At 46.4% G+C, this 20452-nt stretch overlaps 1 protein-coding gene across 2 annotated transcripts; it reads right to left on the minus strand.

Moving 5' to 3' along the window:
• Positions 1 to 2475: 2475 nt before the first annotated feature.
• Positions 2476 to 18795, minus strand: LOC124226332 (E3 ubiquitin-protein ligase TRIM39). 2 transcript variants are annotated; one of them, XM_046639450.1, is made up of 11 exons: positions 17647 to 17785; positions 15820 to 16279; positions 14716 to 14811; positions 9911 to 10141; positions 8713 to 8735; positions 8033 to 8148; positions 7130 to 7314; positions 3849 to 3949; positions 3675 to 3757; positions 2756 to 2881; positions 2476 to 2619 (listed from the first exon to the last, which is right to left on the minus strand). In XM_046639450.1, the coding sequence occupies exons 2-11, from the start codon at positions 16270 to 16272 to the stop codon at positions 2522 to 2524; spliced, it is 1512 nt and encodes a 503-aa protein (XP_046495406.1). In that variant the 5' UTR covers positions 16273 to 16279; positions 17647 to 17785; the 3' UTR covers positions 2476 to 2521. The 2 variants fall into 2 exon arrangements, with proteins under 2 accessions (XP_046495406.1, XP_046495405.1); XM_046639449.1 differs by lacking the exons at positions 2476 to 2619; positions 2756 to 2881; positions 3675 to 3757; positions 3849 to 3949; positions 17647 to 17785 and adding an exon at positions 18349 to 18795 and having other exon boundaries at positions 5283 to 7314.
• Positions 18796 to 20452: the final 1657 nt, after the last annotated feature.

Genomic DNA, 20452 nt, shown 5'->3' on the forward strand with positions numbered 1-20452 from the left:
GCATAATTTTGATTATTACTTACACTCTATTAAAATGCCCTATAATACCCAATTTTCAAGGTACCCCCATATGTATTATCTCATTTGATAGTTACAGTAACTATGTGACATAGATAAAGCTAGAATTATTTTTTATTATTCTCTTTGTTGAGAATCTAAGTAATTTTCTAATTTCCTTCTGAATTGAGGACAGTCTCTCAATCCTTCTTTCCCCTCGTGACGATACTCATTTTTACCAGTTTAAAAAATGCTAAAGCTAAGGTCTAGGAATGATAAGATTCAGAAATGATTAAGTCTTGGTTTCTACTGCTTTTGGAAGACCTCATTTTCTTTATTCAGTAGGAATGACCTGTTTGGTCTTTCTCCTCTATTAGTTTTATTTCAAGGGTCCTAAAAAGACACAAATTTTGAATTAGTAAATCATTTATAAACATTAAAGAAAGCTGACTATTACATACTAGGATTTGATTTCCTCTGATATAGGAAATCCATTTTTGAATATGTTGACAATTACCATGTCACAGTAAGTAAATATGAAAAAGGACGGTTTTGGAAGGAGGAAGCGGGCTCTGATCTCTAGTTAGAGGAATCCCACTGTGGACGTGGACAGTCATGTGCAATCATAATCACACTTCAAACAAACTTGGCCAAAAATCAGATTTAGTGTGTAAGAACCAACGAGCTCAGAAATGAGACTCATGGGGGGAACCAAGGAAGGAGAGTGAGGACACAAAGGGTCCAGGTCTCCAGGGGGTGCACTTTCAGGGTACGTATTCTTTTTTTCTTTTCTTTTCTTTTTTTTTGAGGAAGATTAGCCCTGAGCTAACATCTGCTGCCAATCCTCCTCTTTTTGCTGAGGAAGACTGGCCCTGAGCTAACATCCGTGCCCATCTTCCTCCACTTTATATGTGGGACACCTGCACAGCATGGCTTGCCAAGTAGTGCCATGTCCGCACCTTGGATCCGAACCAGTGAACCTCGGGCCACTGAAGTCCAATGTGCGCACTTAACCGCTGAGCCACTGGGCCGGCCCCAAGAGTACATATTTCTGTTGGCTGCTACAGTTGACCCAGGTAGGCACTATCTACAGAAATAAACTGTCAAAGAACTCAGAAACATTTAGTTATGTGCACATTGTTTAGTATTTTCCGTGAGAATACTGACGTGCGAAGTAATCAGTGGAAAGACTGAGTCAGGGGTGAAGGCAAAACAAGGATGCTGTAGATTGCTACATTGGTGGTCCCCAGGCAACCAACGACCCTCCCAGTATTCACACCCTAGTGTAGCCCTTTCCACATTGAATCTGGGCTTGGTCATATGACTTGCTTTGGTCACAGGGACATTAGCAAGTGTGACAAGAACAGAGGCTAGATAAGCACTTGCACCTTGGAGCTTGTTCACTTGGAATGCTCTCTGTGGAAGCCAGGAGCCATGTAAGAAGTCCAACCACCCCGAGACAGCCATTCTGTGATGACGTCAAAGCCAGCTATATAGCAAGGCTACATGGAGAAGCAATGAGGTACCAGACATGCAAATGAAGCTTCTTGGGTCTTCCAGACCAGGGACCAGCCACCAGCTGAATGCAGCTGAAGGACTCCAGCTGATGCATATGGAACAGAACCACCCAGCCAAGCATTCCGACAGCCCAGCCTACAGAATCAGGGGAAATAAGAAATCATTGTTGTTTTAAGCCACAATGTTATGGAACGATTTTTATGCAGCAATAAGTAAGTGCAACACAGGATTCATAAGAGAAGGGGAGGAAAGGAAACTACATCCTCGGAATAGTGAATTTAGTTTGGATGCTTTTAGGGTAGAAGGACTGGCTGGCACCTAGGAAAGAGGTCAGTCTGAAATTCTGTCCTTGAGTAGTTCTCTAGGGATGTCAAACAAAACAATTTTTGTTGTTCACTGATTCTCAAGAAAACCTTGAAGGTTTCCCTACAGAGCATACTTGTGTGATATCTGCCAGTGTCCTTTTGTTAGCACCTTTGACTTGGTTAGTTCAGGTTTGTACAATTTCCCTTATTAGAATTTTACAGAAGAAAAATCTAGAGATTTGGAGAAGACCAACTCTGAGTGGGCTTGGAGGATCTGAAGCTCCTTCCACCCAAACTTTTTAAAAAATAGCATCAGTGGCATCAGCAGTCTGTCCAGCCCTTTAGTCAACAGTCAGAGCTCCCTAAATATGGAATGCCTTAAGATGGCTCAGGCCCTTGCAGACAACCTGGGAGCCTGAGTTCCAAATGAGGCATTGCACTGAGGAAGAAGAGACGAAGGTGCACTGGGGTCAGGATCCTGGAAATGGGAGAAGCTGAGTGGGACCAAGTGGTCTATGGAAATCAGGATCTCCCTAAATGGTAGGACTACAAGGATGGTAAGGACAAAGGAGAGGTTAGCCAGTGACAGAGAAATAGAGAAACAGAGGAAAATGAATTAAGAGCTGAAATACTCACAAAACATAATCACACGAAGTGAAACAAAATTAAACTTTATTTATTTGGAAGATAGGGTGAATCTGTCACTGGTGACTGGAGCTCGGAGGCTGCACTTTCTCCTCAGGAAGGTGGGCTGGAATGGGGTGGGCTGTGTTTGGCATGGGCTGTGGTGGTTTGGGATCTGTGTAGACGAGCAGAAGAGCGTTCTAAGACTTTAGCACCTCTCACCAATCCAGAGCTCACCTATGTGTCTTCTTTGGGACACACTGGGACATTCCCCATTGTCCCTATCCTCCATTTTCTCTACCGCTGCTCACCTGCCTGGCTCCCCAGCTGGGCCTCAGGCCGGTCTCCCCAGAGCAGATGCCCAGGATTGTTGAGGAACCGTTGGCTGCGCTGGCATGTTAGGCAGGTCTGAACTGTCCAGCGCTGTCCCCTGCAGCCTGGGGTGAAAGTGGGAAAAAGGAAGAGAGTGCCCACGTTTAGGACAGGAAAAGGTCTCCTGTACCTGGTTTTGCCTCCACTGTTTTCCAGTAGGAATTCCACCCCCTCCCCACTTGGAATGCAAATTTGATGGTGTCAGGCCCCTGCATAAACTCTACCAATTTCTTGGTATTCTTTATGATAAAGCCTAAACTCCTTAACAAGACTCTTCAAGATTTGCCCTGTTTCCTTCTCCAACCTCTTCTCTTGCGTACCGCAAACTCCAGCCTCCTGAACTCTCATTTCCTGGGCAGCACCACAAGCTCTCTTGTCTCAGAGTCCTCACAAATGCCTAGAATTCCCATTTTCCACTCCCTTTGCTTAACCTCATCACCACTGGCATAAGTAATTTAGCACCCCACTCTCCCAGTTAAAGCACTTTTCTACACTATTTTAACTGTTTCTATTTTAGTCTGTCCCAGAAGACTAGAAATGCAATGAGAATAATAAATCTAGCACAATACTTGGCACATTTTAGAAAATTATATATTTGTTGAATGAATGAATGATGATAGGAATCATGTCCTCCACAACGCCGAATAATATCTACTATTATGCACGAGTGGGATTGCCTCTTACGGCCACATCATTTCTCTGTTGCCCAGATAGAGTATAAAAGCCAAGCCCAAACCTTAGTTTGTCCACGTGCAATTAGCAACTTAACCCCGAGCTGGAAAAAGCCTGCTCCTGCAAATCCCACGCTCTACACCCTTCCAAATGGAGGAAGGGGTCGCTTGCCCCAGGAACACTCACGTCTCTGGCGCTGCGTGCAGGTCAGACCCGGGATGAGGAGGGAAGAGCAGCCACGACAGAGGGTCCTCTTCACTGAGGGGTCCCTGTGGGCGGAGGGGCATGGGGATTGGGCTCCTGCGCTGCCTCTCCCATTCTTCCCCGTCCCGCCCACCGCCAGGCTCCGCTCCGTCTCACCGCCGCAAGACGAGCCGCTTCGCGATGGTCCTCTCCGTGTGGCAGTAAAACGTCGCCAGCGCCTGGTTCTCGGGGTCCTGCGCAAGGACGCAGTGGGCGGCCTGGGGGAGGGGAGCGGTCACTCGGGGCCTGTCCGCACCCGGCCACCTCACGGTGCGGCTCCGACGCGGACTCACCTGGTACAGGAAGCTGAGCCTCTGGAAGGCCTCCCGGTCCTTCACGGGCCCCGCCATCCGCGTCGCTTGAGCGCCCCACACGCTGCTGTCCGCAGGTCCCGCCTCTCGGAGAACCCCGCCCGGTGTCCGCGCAAGGGCTCCCGGGAAGCGTAGTTCCTGGTCCCGCGAAGCGCTCCCTCGCGCATGTCCCTTGAGGTTCTTACTCTGGCGCCACCCTGCGGCCTCACAGACCTATTTGTAAACGCATCCCCTCGCAATCCAAACCCGGGGTCCCTTTATGTTTTGGCTTTCTTCTAGTCTTCTTCAGGTGTATGATCAATTACACTAGGTAGAGAGTGGAGAGGCTAGTGGAACGGGAGAGGATATTAAACTGCTAAGCATTTTCTGGACAGAAGACTGGTCTCTTTACGCAGATAGGTTGGGGAGTTGGTCACGTGCAATTTATGTCCAGCTAGACCTTCTGCCCTACTCTCTTGAAGCCAAGGGCGGATGCCTGGAAGATCTACACACCAAAGGAACAGAGGTTATACATTAAAAAAAGCACTGGTGCCAGTGGGAGTGAAATTACAAGGGATCATGAGGATGGTGGAGCAAGGGAAGAGGGCTCCTGGCCCTCAGAAAGCACAGCTTACTTCCACTCTTTTCCACTCACCAAAGAAACACACTCCCTGTTATGCGATGCTGGACACACAGTAGGTGATCCTCACTAACTCCTAGTCTCAGGTACTGACACACAGAGACCTGCCGAAGGCATCACCTGCCCCTGAAACTACACGCCAACCCCAACACAGACATGTACTTCACACCCCTCCCTATGACCTGTTTCTGTCTCCCACTTGTTCTGTTTGGCATCTTGTATTTATCTCTGCCTCATAGTTAATGACCACCAGTTCCTGAGGTCAGAAGTAGAGGGATGCAAGCTGGAGGGACAGAACAGGAATGAACTCTTGACAGGGAGAGGGCAACCTAAGTCAGGAGAGGATGAGGCCTCTCCCCCACCTCAAAACCCCTGGAAAAAAATCCTGGGTGAGGAACCAGGCCTCCAGCTTGGAGGAAATGGCTGAAACCTCCTCTGGAATGAGTTTCACAAGGGTCCCCAGACTCAAATGAGAGGAGAGTATGTTTAAAATGTAGATGCCCAGGCCCACCCCAGACCCTGACCAATCACTGAGGGTGAGCCGCAGGAACATGCATTTAACCCCCAATGATTCTGACGTAGTAACACAAGACTATTGTCAATGACCACACAACACAGAGATCACTTCAGTGGATCCTTTGTTCCATATTATGTTTACCAACCAAAATCTTGCCACAAAGAACCACAGTCAAGGCACAAAGGTAAGAGGAGAGTCTGGACAAAGTCCTGTTGAGGTGGTAGGAGGAACTGAAATGCCCTCAATAAACTGCAGTTTCTTGTCCCAATCTTCTGTGAACCCGATTATCCAAGTAGCAGATAATCCCAGTCATTTTAGGTTGGTTTGGCATGCATCGCTTTACCTTTTTGGACAACATATGTACCCTACAGGTTGTTTATTTTGGCCTAACATTAAAATGATTTACATTCTCCGATAGGGGAAATGGTAAACGGTGAAGGATGGCAACAAACAAGCAAAAGACTGGCTCTTGTGAACACTAGTTCCAGGCCAGATGCACACAGGCAAAAGGAAGACGCCTATCCGGCCCTTCCCTACAGACCACGCTCTTCTACCCTGTCCTCAGGGTGAGGAAGACTCCATTTCCTTTCTCCCTTTCTGGCTTGGACCCCTCAGCCAGGTAGCAAGGCTGACATTTGGGGAGTAGCTACTTAGTAACATTCTTTAAGGCCAGGGCTTTGGACAGAAATACTTCTCTCTTTCCTCTAATACCTGACTCTCTACTTTCCAAGTTCCCTTGGGAAAGCGGTGAAAGGGTAGACGTGTCTTGCAGAATCTGTGGCACCTTGCTTCTGAGGAGGAACAAGGTGACTGACTTCTTGGAGAAAATCAACTATAAGGAGGCAGGCAATAAGCCAGCTCTGCTGAAGGCTGAGGCAGGGACCTGGGTTCTCCTCTTCTTTCTTCTCATCCTCTCCTCCCCACATTCCTACCTCTGGCAATCCTACTCATAATGGTAACCCTACTCTGGGAATAGAAGACCAAAGAAACCCCTCTCCCTTTCATTAGTCTCTAGGAATCTGTTCCTTTAGCCCCCTTCCCTGACCTTTTTTCTAACCTTCTTGATGCTCAATCTCTGCCCTCAAAAAAACTCCTTAACTTCTAGACCCATAAGAGCAACTGTTATTCATCTTTATTTCAATCTAGAGGTACACAGACCCCTGTGATCTTCCACAAGAAATAAGACTATTCTGGGTCAAAGAACCCCCTAAAAGGATGTACAGGAGTTTCTGTTTCCTCCTTCGGTTTGAGCAAGTCAGACCTCTCACAGAATTTTTGTTTCTGGAAAAGTCTCTCCATCCTTCCCAACCCGTCTTTGTGCAATAGGAAACCTGATGGACTTCAGAGGAGACAATCCCCTGGGAACCAGCTCCCCACCCTGACAGTTAGGAGGGAGACACAGCTGTGCTCTCATTCCAGCCCAGTCCCACCTACTCCTCCATATAAACCATTCCAGAAACCAAGGTGTTGCTCCCAGACGGTTCAGGACTGGAACCAGGCAGACACGAAGACATTCCACCAGGTCACAGGAAGGAAGGCCCATACTCTTGACCCTGCCTCACCCCAGTTATTCCCACGTCCCTACCTGTCACTCCCAATCTGTTGGGGGCCTGATGGTAAGTGGTGCAGCATTCTTCCGACCAGCCCGGATGCCTGGGTAGAAGAGGGGCCAGAGTTTCTCAGTAAAAGTATCAGTGAAGGTGTAGATATGAGAGCGGTCTGTGACGTTGTAGAAAGACAGTGTGCCGGCCTCATAGTCTAGGAATATGCCCACCCGCTTGGGTTTCACCTTGATGTGCAAAGGGGTAAAAGGCGTGGTGGTGGCTGCATATTTGTCCCCATTCCATAGCCGCACCCGCCAGTAGCCAGTCTCAGGGAGTGGAGTCAGCTCGCCCTTGCGGCTCACGGAGTCCCGGCACACACCCACTGCCCAGTGGGTCTTGTCGCCCACCTCCACCTCCCAGTAGTGTCGACCTGAGGTGAAACCCTCAGTAGCCAGGACGCAAGGGTAGAAGGTGAAACGCCGAGGTGTGTCAGGGAGATCCCGGAGTCTCGTCTCCACGAACTTGACGCTCTTACGATCTTCTGAGAGGACGAGGTTAGGATGAGCAGTCTCAGGGTCCAGGGTCACATCCGCTGGCGGGAGAAGCCAGAGTGGGGAGCTAGATGAGGACGGGAATAGCTAAACGCCCCTGCCTCACTCTCCCAGCCCGCCGTTACAGAGCCTATTCCCTTAAAGGTCCCAGAACACCGTGGTTTGGTTAACTTTCTCAATCCATGGTGTCATCTAAGGGAGGGGAGGGAACAACGGCTTCACTTCTCACCCTGGCCCTAAAATAAACAGATGCTGATGGCTTGACTCTGCAAGGGCTGGTGGTTTAGGCTCCCGCCTGGTTCTCTCTCCATCCCCCTCTGACATCATCTATCTCACTGTGTGGAGAAGTGCAAGGCACAGTCCAGGGCCAGAAAGAATGGAGAATGTTAAGAAGGACAAGACAGCGTTATGGTCTAGGGATGGGGTGACCATGTGTCTGTTTTCCTGGAACAGTCCTGGTTTAGGACTATTTTCCATGAGTAAATATTAATGACACTCCCTTTCACTCTCAAGAGGGGACGAGTTTAGCCAAATTATTTAACCTTTCTGGGTCCCTATTCAGACACAACTGTGGGACTAAGAGTAGACGACATCTAAGGCTGCTTCCTTTGAGTTCTGCGACCCAGAGACCAAAAGCCAGGTAAAGGGGTAGGTGTGGGTATGGGCATGAAAAGTGACAGATGGGATAACTGAAGCCCAGATAAAGCAGGACCTAAGGACTTCCTTCTCCCTGCTACTTTCCTTTTGGGAACAACTCACCAATTAGCTGTTTAAGGATTTTCCTTAGGGCAAAGTACTGTCGGGGGAAATTGCTGAAGTTCTTTTCCAGCTCTATGGATACTGAAGTCACCTCCATGGTCTTCACCTTCTCACATCTAAGAGGGATAGGGAGATAGGGGAAGAGAGGGCAGGGTCAGGGGAAGCTGCAGCCGAGTGTGTTCAGATGTGGGAGACCCTAAAATTTTCCATCCTCCCACTTTCTCCCGTCTCCCTGAAGACAAGTACTTGCTTGCTGCTTTCTTTTGCTAATCTATAGAGAGCCATGTGGTCCCCTGAACAGACCCTTATCTTAAGAATGAGTCTCAAAAGATTCTGGGGATACTGTTATAGTTCATGCAAATAATCACCCTCCCCTACTCTCCCAACCCCTCCCTTCTTACATCTCGTTTGGGCACAGTTCCACCCACAGGCACAGGCAGAATGTGGTTCTATATTATCTTGGTATCTTCCTCACCAAGGAAGTCCTAATGCTCAAAGAGGAAAAGGTAAGGGCCTATGACTCCTGATGATTTGCTCTCTTACTGGCTTGATGGATGCAATGAACCTTCTCCTACCCAGACATTACATGACTTTTCCATCCTTACTCCTCCAACTCCTTATTGTACCCCTAGTTCCTAGCCAAGACCTAACTCACTCAAAGAGATGCAAGAATCACTTACTTTTCCAGGGTACTTTTGACATCCTAGAGGGAAGGAGAAAAGAAAGCAATATTGGTCCCGGTATTCAAGGGTCCTAAAGGCAAAAGGTTCCCCCTCCTCCCAAAAGTTCTAGATCTATAAAATAGGATAGGGCAAACTGAGGGTCACAATGCAAGGGGACTCTAGAGGGATCTGAGTACATCTCTCACAACATAATTCCCACTTTCAACTTCTGGTCATCGTGAAGCTTGGTAATTTATATTACTTCCAAATGGTTTCTTGTGTGTTTGTCTTGGCTCCTCAAGGACACTGGGAGCTCAATGCAAGGGACAGGGATTGTGTCTGCTCTTTACTCTGTCCCCCAAGTACCAACCACACACCTGTCTCCTTGAGGATCAGTAGAGATAGTTCCAGACTGGTGGCATAGGAACGATTCATACTTTCCTGTGGTGGTTTGGTATCCCCCGTCTGGTATTGCTTAATAAACGTTAATAACTGTGTGCCAATCCTGATTTGTGAATACTTGGGGTCCAGAAAACAAAGAAGACAAATCTCTGCCCTCCAAGGATTTCCCAGTTTAATGTGGAAGGCGGAACACACATACATGAAAGGACATAAGAATAAATACCAAGCAATACATAGCATGCAGATAAATGTACAATGAAGCCTCACTGATTCAAATGCTGGTAATCTGATCGCTAAGATAAAAGTTTCCTACAGCCTTGCTAACACCATTCATCTGCTTAAGAGAACAGATTAGTTCAAACATGTTAGAGGCACCATTTACATATCGAAAGTAATATATTATTTTATACATAATTTCAAGTGTCCTTCAAACTATGTTTCTATTCTTTTCTAGCACTAATAAATCAAGTTCTAGGACTGAAAAGTAACGGTAACTGCATTTACACAATTCTTAATGAATAGTTTTTCACTAATTCAGACTTGACGTCCCTTCTTTCAAAAGACTGAATTTTTACTTAGGTACAAATTAAGCACATAATTGTTGACAAGACATAAGAACAAAGAAATGATTAGAAGGGGATGGGAGGAATCAGAGAAGCCTTTCTATAGAGAAAGATCCTTTGAGTATGTCTGGAAGAAAGAATTGGAGTTAGAGAAGCAGAGCAGAAGAGTGAGCATCCTGGGCTGACAGAATGGCCTGTGCAAAGCTATACTGCGCTGCACCTGAGGGGCTATGCAGGAGCAAAGGCCGAACCTTAAGCATCTCGAAGCCCGACTGTAAGCACTTGCCCTCCACCTCAGCAGCCAAGTGGGCCAGGTCCCGGCGCTTGTCTCCAAGGTGAGCAGCGTTTTCTCGGAGGCGCTGGAGAATGTCCTGTTCCTCCTCCTCCAGCCGTGAAAGCAACATCTGCTGCTCTTCATCCAGCCTCCTATGAAGCTCTTCAAATTCCTTTAAGATCTGCTGTCGGCGACTCTCTACTAGTCTCTGAGAAAAGAGGGAGGGTGTTATGTTGAGCGGGGCCAGTGGCCGTAGGGTGCCTTTCCCCACCCTCCATGTGTTTGAATTAACACAGACTTTCAGTGTCATTGGAAATAGTTTAAAAGGACACTCATGTTTCCCTCCACTGGAATTTCCTTCTGTAAGAATAGCTCCCAAGTGAAGTGAAGTGAAGACCATTGGGAGGATAAAAAAAAAAATCAATGTTTAAAATTTTTTTATTTTCTTTAATTATATTAACTTCTAAAAAAGCTGTACTTTTACGTTTTAGTAAAAAAATTCAAGACAGAAAAACTCAATAATATTAAGACATCTGCTACTATACATAACAGAGATATCTCTGCTACTCCCAACTCTAAAGTTCAAGGTAATGTATCAAGAAAAGGAAAGTACAAATACTGGAAAGTTAGAGATAACATTGTCATCATTTGTATATTGCAAGATATCTACCTGATAAAAACCAGAGAACCAACTAGAAAAGTATCAGAATCAGTAAGTGTTTAGCAATGGTTTGTTACAAAATATATATGTAGATTTCAGGGCTGAACCTGTTAAATAGTTTCAAGTTACTTCAGAGAACTGACAGTTCCCAACCCAGGAACAGGTTCTAGAAGTTTATTAGTAACTTACATTAGCCCCCCCTTATCTGTGGTTTCACTTTCTGTGGTTTCAGTTACCTGAGGTCAACTGTGGTCTGAAAATATTAAAAGGAAAATTCCAGAAGCAAACAATTTACAAGTTTTAAATTTCGCACCATTCTGAGTAGCGTGATGAAATCTTTAGCTGAGCTGTCCTGCTCCATCCCACCGGCAATTGAAGCATCCCTTCGTCTAGTGTATATACGCCACCGCCTGTTAGTCACTTAGTAGCCCTCTTGGTTATCAGATAGACTGTCACAGTATTGCAGTACTTGTGTTCAAGTAAGCCTTATTTTACTTAGTAATGGCCCCAAAGCTCAAGGGTAGTGATGCTGGCAATTTGGATATGCCAAAGAGAAGTCACAAAATGCTTCCTTTAGGTAAAAAGGTAAACATTCTCAAGTTAAAAAGGGAAGAAAAAAAATTGTATGCTGAGGTTGCTAAGATCTATGGTAAGAATGAATCTTCTATCTGTGAAATTGTGGAGAAGAAAAAAGAAGTATGTGTTAGTTTTGCTGTTGCGCCTCAAATATGTATGCATAGGATATGTAAGGTTCAGTAGTATCCTCGGATTCAGGCATCCACTGGGGGTCTTGGAATGTATCCCCCGTGGATAAGAGGGGACTACCGTAGTTGTTTGAAATTTGAAACATCCTTTCTTTCAGGCAGCACATAGACTTAAACCCCTAACATTCCTGAAATTTGATAATACAGGACTCAAATACCAGCCATAACCCTTTCTGAGGGTTATCAGCAAGTACATCCTCCCTTCTGTACCTCCACTGCAACAAGAAGTGATCTCCCTCAAGAAGGATTCTCTAAGCGTCATGTGACTGATGGGGAGAAATCAACCCAACAGGGAAGCAAGTGAGAAGCAGACACTGGGACTCTGGAAAGAGGAAGTGGATATGGACTGAAAGGCAGGGCTGAGGGCGAAGAGAGAGTGGGGCTGCAAAGCCAGAGTGGGCCTTACAAGCCTGGGGTTTCTGGTTTCCAGGCTAGTTCTCAGCAGAGCCTGACTAGCTCCAGTTCCAGAGCCACTTGCTGCTTCCCATTCCACTGCTGCCTTCTCAGGCACACGCTCAACAAAACATATTCTCACAACAATTATCCTTAAGTAAAACACAGCCTTTTTCCCTCTGTGTGTGTGCTTAGGGGTCATGTATGGGTAGAATTTAGGATTCATAACTGGTAAATAGGAAGCAGAAGGGCTATCCCTTGTATAATCCCATAATCCCTTTTCTTTTTCACTCTATATAAGTGGGGCAGTGGTTCTTTTTTTTTAAATTATATATATAAAAATATATATATTATATAAATATAAATAAATAAATATATATTATATAAATATATATATATTTAAGATTGGCACCTGAGCTAACATCTGTTGCCAATATTCCTCTTTTGCTTCTCTTTTTCTTCTCCTTGAAGGCCCCCAGTACATAGTTGTACAGTCTACTCATGCTTTGTGGGACGCCGTCTCAGCATGGCTTGACGAGTGGTGTCACGTCCACACCCAGGATCTGAACCGGTGAAACCCCAGGCTCCCGAAGTAGAGTGCGTGAATTTAACCACTTGGCCACGGGGCCAGGGGCAGTGGTTCTTAATGAGGGTGTTACCTCCTTCTAGGGGTATTTTGGAAATGGGGGGTATTTTTTTTGTTTGCTATGATTGGGGGTGCTCCTGGCAAGGATGCTAGGCTAGCAATCCTCCAATGTATGAGATAACCCAGCAAGATGAATTGGCCTGCACCATTTTCTCATATTCTGCTGGATATTCAAAAATGTGGGCCTGGACTTGAAGGCCATTTTATATATAAATACAGAGCAATTCTTATATGCTTTTAATATACCTTGGTTCTTCAGGAATGGCTGAATAAAACTCATTAAGACTGTACTTTGTTTTTCTTAGAACTTTACCAAAAGTTACTTATCATTTTGAGAAATTATGTTGCCAAGAGCTAAGCTGGTTGTGGTATTTGAGTCAACATTACTACCAATTGCATCAGTCTGAATTTTTATTTTTTGCATTGTTGAGGTCACATATAGGTGCAAGGATAAAACTACATTGTAGTGTCTTTCAAGGTAGCCACGCAAGATTTTATTATAAATTACTTTTCTTTATGTTGTATTATATATCCTATATTTGGGCATGTTAGTCTTTTTAAAAAATTATGTAGATAGGTTATCTTATCTATAATTTTCATTTCAGTACGGTTAATTACAAATTATTTATTTCTAAAAAGGGCACTGGGTCTGATTCTGGAGGGAGAGGGAAGGAGAATTCAAATGGTCACAAAAGGAATGTTGGTAGTTTCAGAGACCACTGAAATGATAACTTACATTTTTTAAAAACAGCACAGTTCTGTTCCAGAATTTAGAAGGTTTCAAAAATTTTTAGACCCCTCTCCATCCTTTACCATTAAGAAGCTGATCAATGGGAAAAGGAAAGTTAATGGCTGGGAGTAAGCTTCGTTTCTCACACATTTTAAGTTTTTCAGGGGCCCTCCAAAAGAATGAAGAACTTTTTTTTAAAGCTCACCTTTGCAATCAAAATTAGTTCAAATTTTATAAAATTCAAATGCTTGCTTCGTTAAAATGTATAAAGGACTAAGTTAATAATACTTGCTTTCTTTTGAAATATTGTCATTGTTAAAAGTTATTGTTTCTACTATTTTAAAACCTGTGTTTAATTTCTGGTTATCTCAACTCCAAAAACTCATTATTTCTTCTAGAAGCCTTTAATGTCGTCAAATTTCTACGCTGTCTTCTTATGAATTTGCAACTGTGCTTTTTGTGCCATGTCATTTTCTATTTTCCCTACTTGACTGTAAGCTCAAGGAGGAAGGGCCTGTGCTTTTGCTCATCATCGTTCCCCAATGTCAAATACAGGGTTTGACCTATACTGGAAGCTTAATAAATATTTATTGTTTCATGCAGAACTAGAATCCCTGTTTTGCCACATACTGGCTGTATGATCTTGGACTAGACACTTTTCCAAGTTCTGTTTCCTCTTGTGTAAACTGGGGGTAATAATACCTACCTTACGGGGTATCTAAGTTCACCTTTGCCAAAGATGACTTCCAGGACTCCCTTCCCTTTGTCTTGTAGCTTCTCTTTGTCCTACTTGTGCCTACTGTGGCCTGAACTCTTAGAACTGCAACCTGGGCAGAACCCTAAGACCTAATATAACCCTGTAAGGTTGGAATGTCATGGACACCCAATGAATTAATGCATAGGACTATTAATACTTGTTCACTGTTCAATAGAAGAAATAAGGGCAGATACCAAAATACCATGCTACAAATATGGTTATGCTACAAAGGAGATGCAAAATTTTATGAAAATGAAAAAAGTTAATTTCTGAAGGGTCAGGAAAGGCTGCATAGAAGTGGCTTTCATCCTGCCTGAAGGATGGATAGGATCCTATAGACAGAAGACGGGGAGGGGAACATTCTAGGAATAAACCAACATCATGTAGCGTACTTGAGTTAAGAGAATGTGGTCCCGATGTCACTAGCAGTTCTTCTGGGAGCTCTTGGTCAGCTCCTTCTCCCTTCGTCCCCAGTGAACCTTCCAAATTCTCCTCTCCTCCATCCCTCTAAGAAACTCTACTCTCAGCAGACAGCCTCCTTCCCTGCTTCACAAAGAAAACGAGACCAAGGGGCATGAACTCCCTCAGCTTGCCAGATGTAAGATGTTGTGTCTGTCCTTTACCTCTTACATCCTTCTCTTCAATGCTTAATTCATGGCAGGTAATTTAAGTACAATATTGAATGACAGTCATGGCTATAAAATGCCATTATTTCTGAGAGAATAGCAGTTTTCTAACAAATCAGAACTAGTGGATTAAATAATGTGTGGTTAAGTTAATGTTTGGTTAATTGCCTGCAGAGCAGGCCAAGTGGGGTTGCCTGCCTTTTACCTTGAGCTCGCCAGGCTTCTTCTCCTCAGAGGACTTGCAGCGGGTGATCTCCTGCAGCTTCTGCTCCAGGGGCTCCAGGCACTTCTGCAGTTTTTCCTGAGGGGTGGGAAGCAGGAGAGGTGGCGTTTGGGTTGGCTGGCAGAACCTACCTTTGTTTTAAATCATTTGTTTGCTTCCTATGCATCTCACCACCTCTTGACCCAACTCTTCCTTGACTGTCATGTGGGGTGTCAACTTCCTACAAGTCCCTCCACCTGCCACCAGCTTGTCCCCATCACCTTGCTCACCAAACTTTCCTCTCGCTGAATCTCCTAGTTGTCCAGCTGTCACCAGCTCTGATCCCTTCCCCAATCCTATCCATTTTCTTACTCAAGTAACTGCCTATCATGTCAAAGTGACCTTCTGTACCCTCATATCCTTCTTCAAACTCATCTTCCCATCCAACTCTAACCACTGGCAAACATAATAAAATCTTACTTATACTATAAACTACCTTAAATCCTGTTTCCAAGATTTTATTAACATAATTAAGCAAAGTACTTGATAAAGTGCTAAGACATTAAAATCTCTAGTTCCTATTACTCAAGCATTTACCTTGTGTCTCAGCAGTAAGTTAAACCAGATGCCACGTTATCCATTGAGAAGATGCAAACTACAGACTGGTTCAGCTTAGTCTGGTGGGGATCAGGCTAACGTTATGTTACCTATTCCCAATACCAATGGGAGAACAAGCAGCGTTCTGAGCAGGGGGAGAGAATGAAGAAACCAGACTACTTCTCACTTCTTCCCAAGTTTGATTTTTTCCATGTGGTTTCATTCATTTATGAAAAATATGATGCATTCCAAGACCACATACTCAAATTTTGTGTTACAAAAGTCAGAGAGAAATTTTGGGGTACTCCACGCCACTGCTCTTCTTCATGCTTGGGGATAACTGACCAGACGTACTATGTGCTCCCTGCATATGTAGCTCTGAGGGTCTACAGAGTGAGGACCAGATACAGTCTTGCCCTCAGGAGCTTCTGATCCTCTACCCAGGGAGTCTCCCACCCTCTGCGTTCCTCCCTCTTCCCCCACATTAGCATCATGTGTCTTGTTCCCCACCTTATACTCCTGTGTGGCATCGTCCAGTGGCACGACGGTGTGGGCCCGGTGGGTGTGGGAAATTGCACATATCAAACATACAGCCTCCTGGTCCTCATAGCAGAAGAGGCTGAGGGCTTCATGGTGCTGGGGGCAGAGGCTCTCATCCCGGATCTTCCGCTTGACGGCCTGGAGCTGCTTAGCAATTTCCACCATACTGCCTAGTTGTCGATTAGGCCGGAGACTGCGGTAGCGAGATGTCTTTCGACAGACAGGACAAGGGAAGTCCCTTTCTAGGTCCTCCCACCAGCGGGTGATGCAAGCTTTGCAGAAGTTGTGCCCACACTCAATGATGACAGGCTCCTTCAGATACTCCAGGCACACGGAGCAACTCGCCTCCACCTGTAAGTTCTCCAGAGCTGCAGCTGTGGAGGCTGCAGAGGCCCCGGCCTCTAACAGACTTGTCTCTGCCATTATTTAACTTGAGGATAGGAAAGAGGCAGAGAAAAGAAAAATATTAGTTGGAGGTTTTTTTTAGCATCCCTCGTCTGACATTTACCCCCCTGTTAAATCCCAACTCCAGATTTAGCCCCATCTTGGTACTTTACACCTCTCTTCCACTAAATTCAACCTGTCTTTTGTTTCTTCATTTCCAAAACTTGTGACTCCCAGCCATCAATCTAATTTTTTTCCCTCTTCACCAAACTGACACACAACCCCCAATCTCTTCTGTCTTTTACCTCCGCTTCCTCTTGTTAGAAACAGAGGCTTCTTTCAACCCAGTGTATTTCTCCTGATGCAGGCTCATACCACCTGTATCTTGGAACCACTAATTCTAGACTAATGTAGCCCTAGCTTAACATATTTTTCCAATAGATGACAAAGGAATTTGGGAAAGCAAAAAGTGCCATAAAAGTCAAAGTATTAATTAAGATTTCTTAAATACAAAGTTTAATGTTATAAAGAGCTTTATTGCAGTAGTCCATGGGAGCCTAAGCTTGATTCCCTGCCACTGTTCTCTTACTCTTTCAAAGGGTAATAAATGGCATGAGTTAGGCAATGGTAACAACCTCTTCTTTTCAGGAAAGTTTGAAATTCTTCCTTTTATCAGACTAGCCTAGAAGAACTGTGCCCTCTTCTTGGAATGAAATGATTCACATGACATCCCATTTCTATTTGTGTGCATTTGGACATCTGCAACTGCTGAAAAGTGATAAATTCATGGCAACTATACTACAGAGCATATTACTGAGCCCAGGCCAATAACTTCTTGAAAAGAGGGCTGACGAGTCTATTCTAAATATTCAGCAGTGAATGGAGTCTTTTGAAATAGATATTGATAACTAATTCCTCGGACATACTGTGGCTCCAATAGGTTCTAGAGTGGTTGGGAATTAAGAGGAAGAAAAGAGGTAACAAAATCTCCCTCAAGTGAAGCCTCAAAAGAATTGGAAACGCATCAAAGAGATTTATAAAGCAGAAGGCTGGTCCTCTACTTTATCCTTAAATGTCACCTCTTTTATCAATGAAATAGCTGATTCTCTATTCCATACCCCCCCACCCCCATCAAGGGACACAAAAGAAGGAAGGAAATTTAGTAGGTCTATGTGCTGAGAGAGAAGTGGCCATGTAATGAGTTGGGTTAACAATGATTATTCCTGTGTATATTGATGGCACACTTGAAAAGTGTTTAATTTGGAGTAGGAGCTGATAACTTATTTGGAGCTGAATTTCTCCCCTCAACCAGGAGAGTTCAGTCAGATGATTTTTCGCTACCTATGGAAATCCGACTTTGACTAGTGACCCTGTCCCTTCCCCAATCTTCTAGAAATTAGGTGGCCTCCTCACCTGGAGTGAGTTGAATTGTATGCAGTTAGGGACCAGGATGAATCTAGACTGGCAAAGAAGTGATGTGGAAAAGAAATGGGGAAAAGGTTAGGGAAGTATGGAGAGGGCTTGGAGCTACAGCCATGGTGAGGCCTCGGGTGCCTCTGGGTTGGTCATTTCTTTCCCTCTATTCCTTGTGTCTCAGTAGAAGGGCAAACTTCAGGGACGTCCTCATTTTGTTTCTACCACTGTCCGGGGTCCCACTTTGCGACCCTCTCCTGAGCGTGGTCCACAACTCGGTCCCACCCCGGTCTCCATCTTCTCCCGCCAGATCTGGCGCAGGGGGACTGGAGAGGAGGGGGGAGGAAACGTCGTAGTCGGCAGGGAGGGAGGGGTGCGTGTCCAGGTGAGGAGGAGGTGTGACGTGAAGGTGGGATGCCCGCCGCTATGACGCAGCCGAGAGCCGCGGTGCCGGCGTCAGAGTTGCACCCGCGGAGGCGAGCGGCAGCGGGACGGGGGAACGGCGGGGTAGCCAAGCAACGCCGGACGCGCTGACGTCGCCGGGGCGGCAAAACGTCCGCCCGGGCCCGAGGCGGGCGGAGGCAGCAGTGGTTACGTGCGGGGGGCCGGTGACGCAGTCTTGGGGCGCTGGGACGCGGCGTGCGGAGCCGGCCGGCGGGGGCAGGCCCCAGGGCCCGGGCGCGGCGGCGGGACAGCACCTACCTTCCCGGCTTCGGGTCCGGGAGTGCGGGGCGCGGAGCCGCCGGAGCGCTGCCTCCCTCCTTCCTCCTCCCCCCGCCCCCGCCCCGCAGCGCGACACACAATACTCGCCGGAAGCGGAAGCCGCGCCGAGAGGCTCGTGTCAGTGGAAGCCTGGGTGTCGCCGGGTGGCCGCGGGAGGGCCTAGCGGTGCCTGTGGAGGAAGGAGAAGGCGGGGGCCGGAGGTGAGAACCCAGGAGGAGTCAAGGGCGAGAAGGGACCCGGAGGGGCAGGTGGCTGAAATGCGGTCGTCCAGGTGACCCGAGGAAGCCTCCGGAGAAAGAGGGCCGCGCATGCGCGTGGTTGAGCGCTGAAGCCCATTGCCCGCAGGGCGCCGATGGACTCCCGGGCCGGCGGGGCTGTCCCGTCCAGGCTGCGGGCCTGGGCTCTGGCCAGGCTCGTCTGGGCCCGGGTGGGGCTGGGAGCCGCCGGGGGCGGGGCCAGGGCGGGTTGGGGACTTTGAGCTACACTTATCCTCTGTGCAGCCAGTCCAGGGGGAAGGTGGCTAGTGGAGGCGGCGGCCAATTGCGTGGCGGACCTGCGGGTCTCAGCTGGCACGTCACTTCCGATTACTTGAGTCTAGCCTTTTAACATTCAGGGATTAAGTGAGTTCTCCGTGCCGTGGGCTTCGAATGCTCCTCGCCCTACCCCTGCTTGGCTGGCTTTGCTGAAATGACCTACTTCCCCCGCCGAAGCGGGAGCCCTGAAAGAGCTGGTACTGCGACTCCGCGGTTCACCTTTGTATCCTCAGCTCCTGGCTCCGGGCTCGACAGCAGCAAGCGCGGTAAACACTGTTAAGTGGGTACGGACCGAGGCCTGTTCTTTCCACTTTGGGGGCTGTGACTTGCGATTCTCCACAAGAGCAGGTGGTGCTTGTGTGGGACTCCAGACTTTTGCATTATAGCCTCCCTGCTTTCCTCTCCTCTGCTGGAAGCTTCGCAGGCCTGTGACTTTGGAGGAAGAGGGCGAGGTGGTGAGGCTGGAGATGAGTCCGCTGAGAGAGGTGTGATGAGCCTGGGGAGGAGGTGCTGAGTAGAGGTGTTGGAGCTGGGGAGGAGCTAGTGCTGGGTAGAGGTGTGGTGGGGCCGGGGAGGCGTTAGTGCTAGGAATGTCTGACACTGCTGGTAGGAAAGGCAGCTTGCCCTGCCCTCTCTCCCCCTAGGCTTGGCCGCAGAATGCCCACTGAGAGAGATGAGCAAATTTCGGTGTACTCTCCGAGAGGAAATGACCCAATGGACCGTTGCTCCTCTGTTAAGTTGTGATGCTGTTTACAAACACTGTGCAGTATTTAACCTCTCATTCTGGAAGACTAGAAACTGTTTGCTTGCAGAAAATATCAAATGTTTGAGATATAAAGATTTAGGATCACAATTGGTCTACTTGTTCTTTACTGTTCCTTTGCTTTTTGCTCACTTTTTTCGGGAGCCAATGATTTGAAGAGGGTTAAACTTGAGAAAATTACGTAAACTTTTTTTCCCTCATTGCTATTTGGCCTTTAGGAATTTAGCGGCAGTACTTATTCTAGTTCACAAAACGCCTCAATCCTAAGGTAGGATAGTTTGAAAGCCACCAACTGGGCGGTCAGCCCCTTTAGCCTTGCTTTTGGAGGGAGAGTGATGATGGTGAGGTTTGGTTCTGGGTTTGATTTGTTTATTTGTAACTTTTAAGGTGTTTCTCGCCCTCCATTCTGGCTTTCTGTAGGTGACCAGGGATGTGGTTAGACTAAGGAAATTCCCAGGATTGAAGTGCATTTCCAAGAATGATGAAGAAATGTATTTGTTTGGAGACTAATAGATTATTAAGAGAACTTTATGCTGGATATTGAGGGAGGGGGGAGAATGTTTAGGTAAAACTGTAAAATTATGAAGGACATGTAGTATGACATAGAACAGGGATTGGCAAATCTTAAAGACCCAGATAAGACATATTTTCGGCTTTGTGGCCCATAGTCTGTCTGTGTAGTCTGAAGACAGCATTTGACAATACTAAATGAACGAGCGTTGCTTTGTTCCAATGACACTTTATTTATGGACACTGAAATTTGAATTTCATATAAATTCTTCATGTG

The sequence above is a fragment of the Equus quagga genome, chromosome 15, assembly GCF_021613505.1.
Source record: "Equus quagga isolate Etosha38 chromosome 15, UCLA_HA_Equagga_1.0, whole genome shotgun sequence".
NCBI classification, from domain to species: Eukaryota; Metazoa; Chordata; class Mammalia; order Perissodactyla; family Equidae; genus Equus; species Equus quagga.

Excerpts from the sequence above, each read along its gene's own strand:
- LOC124226332 (XM_046639450.1), bottom strand. The coding sequence starts at position 16,272 with ATGGCAGAGACAAGTCTGTTAGAGGCCGGGGCCTCTGCAGCCTCCACA. Across the intron at positions 10,142-14,715 it reads AGAAGCCTGGCGAGCTCAAG|AGACTAGTAGAGAGTCGCCG; the intron begins GTAAAAGGCAGG and ends CTCTTTTCTCAG. Across the intron at positions 2,620-2,755 it reads CCAGCTGGGGAGCCAGGCAG|ATCCCAAACCACCACAGCCC; the intron begins GTGAGCAGCGGT and ends TCGTCTACACAG.